General features: G+C 39.7%; 1 protein-coding gene across 4 annotated transcripts; it reads right to left on the reverse strand.

Moving 5' to 3' along the window:
* Positions 1 to 159: 159 nt before the first annotated feature.
* LOC105693099 (endothelin-converting enzyme homolog) lies at positions 160 to 12,255 on the reverse strand. Of its 4 annotated transcripts, XM_048658770.1 has the most exons (19): positions 11,845 to 12,255; positions 10,552 to 10,713; positions 9,531 to 9,741; positions 6,021 to 6,064; positions 4,605 to 4,681; positions 4,026 to 4,204; positions 3,365 to 3,610; positions 3,069 to 3,274; positions 2,817 to 2,993; positions 2,357 to 2,455; positions 2,130 to 2,274; positions 1,838 to 2,052; positions 1,579 to 1,755; positions 1,326 to 1,488; positions 1,208 to 1,256; positions 1,057 to 1,124; positions 826 to 962; positions 596 to 763; positions 160 to 509 (listed from the first exon to the last, which is right to left on the reverse strand). In XM_048658770.1, exons 4-19 carry the CDS (start codon positions 6,030 to 6,032, stop codon positions 333 to 335), a joined length of 2,295 nt encoding a protein of 764 aa, XP_048514727.1. In that variant the 5' UTR covers positions 6,033 to 6,064; positions 9,531 to 9,741; positions 10,552 to 10,713; positions 11,845 to 12,255; the 3' UTR covers positions 160 to 332. The 4 variants fall into 4 exon arrangements, with proteins under 4 accessions (XP_048514727.1, XP_048514728.1, XP_012268211.2 ...); XM_048658771.1 differs by lacking the exons at positions 9,531 to 9,741; positions 10,552 to 10,713; positions 11,845 to 12,255 and adding an exon at positions 8,150 to 8,378; XM_012412788.4 differs by lacking the exons at positions 9,531 to 9,741; positions 10,552 to 10,713; positions 11,845 to 12,255 and adding an exon at positions 7,800 to 8,102.
* Positions 12,256 to 12,273: the final 18 nt, after the last annotated feature.

The following is a 12,273-nucleotide window of genomic DNA, read 5'->3' on the forward strand; positions in this document are numbered from 1 at the left end:
TGATATTAACCTTAAATGAATTGGATGTTATCGCACCAATGATTTATTATTGTCAAACAGATTTATCACCGAAAGTGCAGAGTATTGAAAAGTATGTTTAAATCCGTATTTGGACGGTTGCATAATTCTTAACTTTGAGAATTACTTGAACACAGTACCTTATCATCGTACGATATGTATTTATGTACAAAAGAATAATTTTAACATAAACTCAAGTCTATAACTGTGCAAAATATTTACAAGTGGAATGCACGTACGCCAGGACTCTGGATAAATTAATCACCGTAAAGTTATCGTAGTTTTCCCAATGCTAGTTTTGCGACGAACCACGGTTACCAAAGTATACACTTGTGCGTCGGATTCATCGGGCTCCCAGCAGGACAATTCCACGCCATTGCAAATTCTGCGTTGTTCGAAAGGGTCCCTATCACACGAAAGTGATTGGGCGCATGCACACCTTCTATTAGCTTCGACTTCAGAGCGCCCGTAGTGTAATTTCCACACCAAACCTAAACAAGACAGTTTGTATCGGTTAACTCGGGTCTGAAATAGCTCAACAGAGGCCTCGGGGTGGCATAGATTCGCTCAAGTATACCTGTGAGAAACCGATGAAAAATAGCTGCTCGTGGGTGTACTCCGTGAGACCGGGCAGAGCTTGTTGTTGGCCTGGATTTCGACTCGTCAATCGTTTATACGCACGATATGCTTCTCTTATTCCGCCATTGTCCGCTATATTCTCTCCTTGAGTATTCAGACCGTTCACCTGCGGGTTATTATTGGGTGAAAATTCTTCGCATGCTAAAATTTGAGATCGGTGCAACTTACCATAAAGTTACGACCCAATTCTGGCACGTGATAACTACTGTATTGCTTGATAATGCACTCCACCTTCTCGTGATAATGAATGAGGGTTTCGTCGCTCCACCATTGTTTGAGGTTTCCATTTTCGTCGTACCTACGACCTACGTAGACAGTGATCTTTGAATGATTTATCATTGCATCGACAGAGACATAGAACTATTCTGAATCTTGAATATTGAATTCCTTCACACGTACCTTGGTCGTCGAAACCGTGCGTCAATTCGTGACCCATTATAGCACCCATCGCCCCATAGTTGATGGACCTGCGTTGAAAAAGCATCGATGGTTATCTAAAGGAAATTCTACGCAGAAATAATATGTCACAGTTTTGTACTCGTCGACTTACTCTATTCCATTGCCATAGAATGGGGGATGTAAAATACCAGCCGGAAAAGCTGAAATTGAAAATGATGAATCAGAGGTCCGTTCAGACACCCACCGAGAGGCTTTCAACCCTTACTTACTGACTGAATTCAAAATGGCGCTGTAAAACGCGTTGACGGTCGTTCCCGTCGAGATCCATCTGTTTTTATCGGGCTTTTCTCTCAGACTGTTCAGACTTTTTTGCACTCCGATGTTGGTCAAGCCCAGAAACGTTTCGAAAAGTTTCCCGTCCAGCACCTCCGCCTGATCAACGTTGACCACAAAACACAAATCGAGTCAATACGGTGAACGGAACGTATCGCGTTTTGAATCGAACTTGCTACTATCACTCACCCCGTCGTAAAATTTATTCAGTTCGTCCGGCTTCGTTATCCATTCCGGAAACCCGACGAAAGGTCTGATGGCGGCTAATTTTCTGTGGGCTCTGGCCCTCGTCCCTGCGTCCATCCAGTCAAGCTCCGAAACCATGTCATTGAACGCTTCTTTGACGTCGGAGAGCATTTCCAGGGCCTTGAGGAGACGTCGATTAAAGTTTAAAAATATGAAGAAAAAACGAAGGTTGCGATGATCTCCGTGGAAGAATCGAAAATACCTTTTCTCTCGACTGTTCGTTGAAGTGTTTTTGAACGTATAAATAACTTAGCGCCATCCCGAAGTTTGAGTTGACGTTTCCGGCGCATCCTTTCCACCTCGCAGTCTTCTCTTTGAGCCCGAACAATTTCTGAGAAAATTGGAAGCCCAGATCTCTGAATTTTTGCAGCGTCAGGGGTGCCACCGTAGAAAATACTCCCCACCACGCGTACCTGGCTGTAAAAGGAATCGAATGTGACGCTATTTTCCATTTTCTTTTCACTTACAATTAGTTTAGCGCTAAAATTAATTACCCAAAGTCGCGGAAGACGTGTTCGCCAGCAACAGCGGCAACTTCTGGAGGTACTTCATGTCCATGACTATGACGCGGTCGACGCTCGTGTCTATGGTGACGTTAGTGTCCTTGAAAACCTCCTCCAAATAGGTCGTCCAGTTCCACTGAAAAATCGGTTTTATTAAAAACAGGACTCGCCAGATGCCGAGCTACGATTTTTCCGTTGTTCTGCGACGGAAAAATTACCTGCGAGCCGCCTGGATCCGTGTGACGCTGCAGTTCGGTGACGGGTATATCGTGAAAGAGGTGATTGACGCTCCTCCGTTCTTCCGGCGAGGTCAGAATCTGAGAAAATTCGTCAGTTTTAATCGATGTTGACTCTGCAACTTCGAACCGTTACGCAATCCATCGATGCAACAAACGCAATAAAACACGAATCGAAATTACGCAACCGACGACAATTCATTCCCCGATCGAATATCGGCTAAAGTTTCTTGCGGACATTTTTTTTTTTTTTGTTTTTTTTTTTTTTCCTTCTCTCCGCAGTCTGCAATTCCTCCCCGATGACTCTACTTTTCCGCCCAGACGAGCAAGGCTCCAACGAACCGCGATGGATTGCGATCAAATGAATTTTTCCATCTAGATACGCGAACGGCCAGTTTATGGGAATTAACAAAAAATAGTAATATTCCTCCGCGACTTTCACCTTGGCAATTTCAGTGCTGAATTCTATCAGCTCGTTCGCAAATATTGCGCTCTTGTTGCCCGCCCCGCTCAGCTCCATCATCGACGTAATGTATTTTCTGTACTCCGTCAGCTCCGAGTGAAAACGCAGAGGCTCCAATAGATACCGTTCGCTGAACCCGGGCGAGACCTGCGCCATCTTTAAAAGAGAACAACCACCGTTTGAACACCGGTCAAAACTCCGGGGCGGCGAGCGAAAAAATCGACCCCTTACCGTCATCCTGTTCCTCGTTGTGTCCCTCACGTCTTCGTTTATGTAAAAACTGACCAGCAGGTTCAACCCCAGCACCCTTTGAACCGCTCCCGAGAGTTTCGCCAAGTCCAGCGGCTCCGAGTCATTTTCCAGGGGCGGATCCCTCGACAACCCCAAGCGGGACATGACATCCATTATCGGGGCGAGGCCCAGCTTTTCGACGCTGGCTGAAAATCGGTAAACAAGCGTCCGCGGTTAACCCGATTTCTTCGTGAATTTTATCGACATCGTTTCGACTCTTCGTCGGCGAAACTCACCCGTGTCCATGCACGTCCTGTACAGCGACCTGGCCAATTTGACCGGTCTGAGATCGGCGTCGTCGTCCTTCTCCTCGAGCAGAATTCGCAGATCGCTCATCAGTTCTTCTCTCAAGAGACTCAGCTGATCCCAGGAAGTTTGGCTTTGCGGAATGGGGTTGTTTTTCGTCCAACCGCCGCAGGCGAATCGGTAAAAGTCGTCGCAAGGCTCGTACGTCCTGTCCATCGATTGTATGACCCTTGCGGCTGAAAACAAGATGGCGCCGTAGCCGAAATTTGAGAAATTTTCGCGCCGTCGGAGAGGCGGAGGGAAGATGCGGACGAGAACGATTCGCACGAGAAATGTTACATCACAGTTAAATTGATCGTGCAGGACGAATGATGTCATTGTAAAGATGAATCGAGAAAAAGAAAGAAAAAAAAAGAAAAAACAACGCGCGTCGGATGACCCGCGGAATATTTCGACGGAAGAACGAAAGTCACGTTAAAAATTCCGCTGGGAGATCGGGCGAAATCGGAAGAGCGACGTGTACAGAGGAATTCGAATAACGCGGAAAAGTACGCAGGATTTTAAAATTAGAAAAAAAAGAAGGAATAAAAATGGCGGAGAGCCCGCGGCTGGAACGAATCGATGTATGCAAAACGCGGAGCGTTTAATTACCTGTTTTAACGCATTCTTCGCTCTGGCACATTTCCTTGTATTCTTCTTTGTTGAAGACAAACATTTGCAGGATCAAAGTAGCCACCAGTGCGATAACGGCGACGGCTAATAGCCCTGCAACCAGAATCAGTATCGATTCTTTTGACCTGGATTTCGTTGAATCTCCGTCGTTGTAATTCCTGCGTGATTTATAAATACCGATAATAATAGTTTTAATCGTAATGGATATAAATAAAATGATCGAGCACTCTGCCGTCCACATATTAACAACGTTCATAGTTGTTACACAGCTGTATACGTTACAAAAATTGAAAAAAAAAAATGTCCGCTCGCGTTCGATGATTTATTATTCATCTGATCCGTTTATCTCTTTTATTTTACTTTTCTAGCGGAATTTAGATAGAGACGCAACAACTGCGTGACAAACGAACGTCTCGAGAATTTTTATATTTTCGAACAAGGACGAATTAATCGGATATTCATTTTCGATGGCAGAAATCTACATTCTGTCCGCCGTATCCATGTCGAATTCAAGTTCCTTCGGTACTTAAAAGTGCGAATCGAAAAATTTTCAATTACCATGATGCGTTTGACGTTTGACTCGAAGGTTGCCTCGTTACTTCTGTTTGCCCAACGTTCATTTCGGGATCGTTGACCTGTCGAAATCAAAACTTTATTCAATTCCAAATAAAAATTAGAAAATGAAGTCGGCAGTTGTTTTGATAGAAAAAAAAAAAAAAAAAAACGTTGCAACAATTGGCAACAATCGCACGAAGCGGCGCGTTCGCGAAAACCGATGAAAAAAATAATCGAATCAAAATATCGATAATAACAATTGAGATGCGCTATGCCAATTGTCGTCGATGCATTTTACCGTCAAGGACTTTGTTTGCAACAGTATGCGATCTAAACACGAGTTTAATTCGACGGCAGCGACCAGGACATATTGGGATATTATAATTGCAAATTATAATAACGGATATATGAATCAGTTGTACGTACGTACGTACGTACGTTGAACAAAGAAAATAATTGTACTACGCGATGCTGAGGTATACGGCAATCCGTCTCCCGCAGCATCGCGTCTCTCCGACAATGGAAGAAAAAAAATAAATAAACTAAACGAATAAAAAACTGAATATAAAATAATCACGACCTGCGGAGGGATTTTCCGCGCTGACAATGAGTCAAATTACAATGGACTACACCGATGACAATAATTACAATAAGTATAAGCGATCGGGGCTTATCTCTTCTAGATGTCGTTGGAAATTTATATAATCGGGGAAAAAATAATCACGATGGCGGAGAAAAATAATAAAACAAAATGAAACCCGAACCGCGACTTTACCGACGAACTTTTTCATCTTTGTTGGACAATTTAGGAAAACTGAAGCGTCGCCAATATGATATCTAGATATCGTATGTATACACAGAACTCACAATTTTTTCTAATTCCTGGTTAGGTTTGGTGAATTTTACTTCCGAATGAAAACAACTGAAAGGCATTATTTCTAAGCAGCATCGCGTCGTTACAACGAACGGCTTATACTCTTTGAAATCTTCTTTTACGAATCGCTCTCACCGCTCAACTGGAGCATAAAAGAGTTTTCAATGCCTCCGTAATCAATCCATATAATCCCGAATCGAGGGCAAGTGAAATTATTATTTTTTCGATTTTAAATCTATTCATTCCTATTTCCATCGCATTCGGTCGGTAAAAATTTCCAATAAATTTTTTTTCAAATGATATTTCACTACGATAATGTTTTACTACATTTTTTCACTATATCCCCCCCCCCCTCTCCAATAAATCACTCGTAATAGGTATAAACGCGCGCGCTATTATAAATACGAAAACAAAATTCATCGCTTTTTATTTTTCTCAAACAAATAATTGTTTTTACGTACGGATATCAAAATGATAATCTGCACCGTTGTTAATTGCTAATTAGTATAATATCTTAGTGTAGAATATACAGCGCACAGACTCACCTTATATCTCATCGTGTTTTATTGTTACGGGATCGTTCGATTACCTGCAACAACAAAATACGTAATTTCAATTATTTATTACACGTTACAACTTGGAAAAAAAAAAAAACAACAACAACAACAACAAACAAAAAAAAGAAAACATTTCATCTACTACTTTTTAAACGCCGTCAATATTTATCGTCCGGGCGACTCGATAATGATTATCGAATCTTTGATGCAATGTTTATGGATTCCTTAAATCTAAAATTTAGCAAAATTAATTTATGACTATTTTACGCATCTGCAGCCAGCACTCCGATCTATCGACCGATAACAACACGTACCCTGCACCTATAGTTACGTAACGGATCGCCAATCGAAATCGATCGTGCGTGCGTGTGGCTCAAAAGCGAACAGAAAAATTCTACTTTTACGTCTAGCGCGGTTTTCGTGACAAACACAAAAAAAAAAAAAAAAACACCGGAGATTCCCCTTCGATTGTTCGAGGTGTACCCGACCCGTATATCGGGCAATCGTGAAGTCACGCTGCAACTTCAAGGTCGCTCTGGGTCCTTTTTTTCTTTTCTTCAGTTTTTAGTTTTCCTCGCCTACATTTTTATTCGAACAAAACCAGCGACGAGTCTACAGGAGTGAACGAAATTATCGTCGTCTTCGTAATAACGGAAGGAATACAATTATTGAAAGTTGAAACTTTGCCGGCACAATGTGTACGCGGTAATGCGATGATTCCAAACTTGTACAATTCCAATAAAGGAAGCGCGATGGAAAGAAGTATATTTTTTTTCTTCTTTTTCATTCGGTTTTTTTTTTTTTTTTCTTTTTACAAACTTTATTGTTAAACGATGCGGATGATGAGAATGGAAACAATTTCTCTGACGTTGACCTTTATTTACAACGGACTGTTTAGTGTACACTAGATATTACAGTATATCTTTATACGTGAGATTCAAAAGTTTCCTCGTTCAACGACAAAAAGAACAACAGCGAGCGCGCGCGCGCGCGTGCATCGCTCGGATATACCATTGCCATATTTTGATGCATGTATAAACAACAGCGAAAAAAGATAATTACGGAAAAAAACATTAGAATGAACAAGAAAACAAAACACTGGACATTATTGGATGTTCAATTGTCCGTGCGCTGCACTGCAACGTGACGATAAAGTTTGCCCATTTTTCTACACAAAATCAGATCCTGGAATAATTGAATTACAAATATCTCCTTCGTGATCTACAAGCGTTCGTTTTTTTGTTTGCGTTTTTCATCTCTCTGATGATTGCAATTTTTCGTCGAACTTAATTATTTCTTTTACCGTTCGAAATGAAATGCGCGCGTTTCGATTGAACGGCTTAAATTTTTTCGAGTTTTTTTCTTTTCAAAATTTTTCTGCTTCGAAAAAGGTGATTGGCTCTCGGAAAACAGGTTCGATGATTCGACCGATTGATAAGTTCAGCTAATTAACAGGACAATTAATTATTACCGCCGATGTCCGTGACTTTGAATTTCGAATTGAAATAAAACGAGATCCGCATGAGTTACCGTGTACGACTGCGAGGATGACCGAAAATACCGGTTTGAAAAAACCTAGAAAACTGAGAATTATCGCAAATAAATATTCCAGCCACTTTTAAGGACTCTACGGATTCCTGTTTACATCCGATGAGCGTTCGCCGCTCAACAATTATCGGGGAAGCCCCTGACGAGAAAAAATTGGAATAAAATCCTCTCGGAAGCCGAAAAAAAAAACGTTTTTTTTACGGCTTTGAATATAATTACCACGAGTGATCGTCTCTTTGATTCACAGTCGATTGGATTCAGCCGCACCGCGTTAATTCGAAATCGTTACTCTCATATCGCTGCTCTGCAACGTTTTGAACCGAAATATATTTTACACCGACGATACAGTTTTTTTTTTTTTTTTTGGAAAATCCGGTCGACACGTTTTTTTTCTTCGACTCTAAAAAAAAAATCGCACGGACTATATGATTCGCCGTCAAAATAATCGAGTGGTCCCGCTCGCAGCACTGTACAATAACTTCTCCGCGACGCAGAGAGACGAGGAGGACTGTCAACTAACAATAAGCACCGTCTGCTCTTACTACCGTTCAAAGACCAATATTACCTACCCCCTCTTCTCCGGCGTTCGTCTCAAAGCTTCCTTCAATTGCCACTAATCGTAGTAGAACGCGAGAAAACAGGCTTAATTCAACACTTAACGCTCGGTTTAATCCTTCTTTTATTTTTTTTTTTTTTTCCCCCCCCCTCGTTTTTTTTCTATTTCTTTTTACTCGCCGCCACCGACTCGCGATAGTAAATTCAAAGCTCCGCGGATTCTTCGGGCGCTTTTGTCGCGTCCACCTGATCTCTGCCGATTTCGCCTCGCTTCGACTCGCTTATATACCATAAATATTTATTTTGGAAAACAAAAATCATCCTTATTTGCGTCCAGATTTTGTTTTCCATTTTATCGAACCACCCGAATATCCCCCACCACGTATTATTGTCATTCGCAATTCAAGTTCAAATTTCGGCTTCCTCCAGGTAACGAAACTGTATAATTGGATTACAATTTTTCAATACGTCATCGAACCGATCGATCTTCATCGCCGAATAGGCAAGAACAGTTGAAGCGTCGCACGCCTTTTGAATTATCAATCGCCGCTATATTATTTTGGGCAGCATTGAAAAAATGGAGGGCTATACTTCCGATTTGGTCCCACCTCCGATTCGCTTCGAAATTTAAAGACACATTATTTAGACCATTGGAAAAACGGTTCCATGTGTGTCTTTTTTAGCGAAAATTGAATCTTTTTTTTTTTTTTTTTTGGATCTTTTATTTCATAATATTGAAATAATTAAAATGAAATAGCAACGAATGCTGTGATAAAAAAAATCGAGATCGCTCGCTACAATTGTTTAAACTATTTTTAGAAGTTGCAAAATTTGTTTAAATTTCATCGTATTGTTTAATTGTTTAATAGAAAATAGCCAAAAAATCGACCTGAGAAATAGCTAAAAAAAATAGTTAATGTAAATGTTAATAAATAGAAAATAGCCAAAAAACGGACCTAAAAAAAAAATAGCTAAAAAATGGACCTGAAAAAATTAGCTAAAAAATTGACCCAACAAAACAAACATCTAAAAAAATAGCTAAATGTTAATAAATAGAAAATAGCCAAAAAATTGACCTAAAAAAAATGTTTATATTTGTTTTCTATTAAAAAAAAATCTCTAGACAATACTGAGGGACCCATAAACAAAATTTCTACCAATTTTGAAACAAATCGGAGGTGGGACCTAATCGGAAGTATAGCCGCGTTTGAAAATACGCGAAGCGAGCGGTTTTTCAAATTTACTTTGAGAAAAAGAATGATAATATAAATTTAATAAACCGTGTTGAGAAAATGTATATAAATAAATTCCATAAACAGCACTAAGAAATGATAATGAAAACAAAAGTACACCTAAATTTTTAAATCATAAAATAAATCTATTAGTTTAAAAAACCTTCAGCCATTGAAATCAGGCGTTTCAATATCTGCGACGTCCGATTTGTAAGTGTCGTTGCAATTGTGAACGTCGAGCGCCGATCGGACTTCCGCGAGTTTGTTTTCCCCTTATCTTCGAATCGCTCGAACTTTGCCCTCCGTTATTCAGGGATACCGAAGCGGCGGCCGGAATAACATCGTTGCACCGCATCGTGTGAACTCGACGATATCTGCGGAGAAAATGAAACGATTAACGCTCGAGATAATAATCGTCCGCGGCGGGTCGGGCGAGCCGCTTTTTGTTTTTTTTTTTTTTCGTCATCGTCGTCCGGAAAACGGGCGAGAGAAATAAAAAATCGGACAAACCCGGTGGCGGGCTTTCGACCGTTGGGAAAATCGCGCGTTTTCGACGATTTCACAAGAACGCGGAGCTGCCCGTTGAATCGGAATAATATACGTGCGGCGGTTACCGAATGGAAATGTTTACGTTCTCGACATCTGAAGATAATTAAGTGGAAACTCTGCCCGATGCCGTTTCCGATTCCGCTCCAGAGTTGCGGACGAAACGCGGCGATCGTAAAATATTTCCATCGAAAGATCCGCGAGCTCGAACCAGACGATGGGAAGTTCTAAAAGAGGAACAGGAAATTGTTATAATTAAGCGTTACGAGGAACTAGAGCTCACCTCACGTGTCGCACAATCGGAGAAATTCACTTCGTCTGGAAAAATATTGTTCATCTCCTCGTTCTCTTGGGAGAATATTTTTTCGGAACTACATTAACGCGACCTTTTGTTTCGAAGGAATGACGAACAAATGAATAAATTAGATGGAAATGTTATTCGTTGAAATAAGTTTAATTGAAATAAACAATTTTTGGGCGATACCGCGAACGAGCTTATTTATTCGCCAGCGATAAGAAATTTTTTATAATTCTATTCCGACGGAAAGAACAATATTTTCGTATAAGCTGAGAAAACATTTTTTTTTCATACGGCACGATGATCGTGATATTGTTTCGTTCGCTTTTGTTTTACCCACCGAAGCTGCCGGCGGCTACCTTCGCGTCGAAGTTCGGGGGTAGCTTGATCGTCGAGTGGATCGAAAAATGGCGGTAAGACGGTTTTACTCGGATGATGAATTATATTTCGTTGTGACGTGGGAAACTGTGAACAGCAACGCCGGCGGCTGCACAGCAATAATCTGAAACAATATACATCGTACAGTATACAATATGTATACAACTATTAATGGATACATTTGCGAGATAAAACGAAATTTCTCTATCGCGCGCGTCGTGACAATTTTGTCATCCTGAAATACAATAATATCATAATAGGTAGCGAGTATACCAACCTAACGATTATTCAAGTGGAAAGTTGAGTAAACTTTCATCAAATTTATTGTAATTTAAAATTACCACAACATTATAGAAATACCTATAAGTATCTTACACGTGTATATTTTTACGATATATAATACAAATTATATTGCGTATAGAAATCGGCTGTCGTAATGACCAATCTCTCATTGAACGTAACAGCGTTGCACGCCTAAAAAATTACAAAACTTTTAAACTCGCCAAAACTTTTTACCAAAAAAAATAAAATAAATAAAATAAATAAATAAATAAATAAATAAATAAATAAAAGAAAGAAAAGAAAATGTATAAACACAGCAGATATCGAATACACATCTCAAAAGATCTAATTATAGTTATATATAAAAAGAAATTCATGGCAATTGATTATGTATGGTAAAGGGAAGTACAATTCTTCCGCGAAAGTGATATTAAAATTCAACGGTTTGGTAAAAAATAAAGTAATCCGTGTGACAGGTTTATAAATTGTCATCGTCAGAATTTTATAAATGCAGGAAATTCGTTCTTGCATGACGTGTTGTTTGGTACACATTGATGGAAATCGAAGCGATTCTTTTTAAGCAAATTTATTTTATTGCAAAAAAATACATTATGGGAAAAAAAAATAAATGAATAAAGCGGATGAAAAAAAAAAAAAAAAAAAAAAAAAACAATACTCTTCGCTGTACTACCGGTTAATTTTACGTTTTTGATATGGAGTCAAACAACGTTATTCCATGAAATGAAAATACGTGATTTGGAAATCAATAATAAACAAAATAACAACTGCGAATCTGACTAATGACACCGATATTACATACAAGTGTGTGCGTAATGACGGTTCATCGAATGGTCCCCCGGCAAAAACCGCACACTTACCAAAGAAGAAGTAATAAACAATCAACAAGTCATATAATTTATGGCTGCATCACCTTATTAACGTTAAATTAACCAATATATATTTCATTTCTCACCGCAGATCAATAGACCGATGATTGTAATTCTATATTGCGTATTCAAAAAACCTGAAATAATATTTTGAGCAAAAATCTCACAACGACATTATTCGAACGAAGCGTCGTTCGCTGTGCCCGACTAAAATCTGACGAAATATCGTGAACGTTGCTTCGAAAAGAATCGATTAATGAATCGAAAAATTGAAAACAAAAAAATGGAACTCCTTAGAGCGTGGACTGAAGAAGACAGCCAAACGGGGATATTTTTATTTTAACTTTTTTTACTACTTTTTTTTCTGTCGCAAGGCACAGATAACGAACCTTACTCTGTGTGTACGGATCAAAAGATGAATGCGCGACCATCGAAATGCAGGAGAGCTAATGAGCGTGATACCGAAAACTTTGTCACTTGATCGTTTGGCGCACGCACGTTTAATTTTATCGTTT

This window comes from Athalia rosae, chromosome 7 (assembly GCF_917208135.1).
Source record: "Athalia rosae chromosome 7, iyAthRosa1.1, whole genome shotgun sequence".
Classification (NCBI taxonomy): domain Eukaryota; kingdom Metazoa; phylum Arthropoda; class Insecta; order Hymenoptera; family Athaliidae; genus Athalia; species Athalia rosae.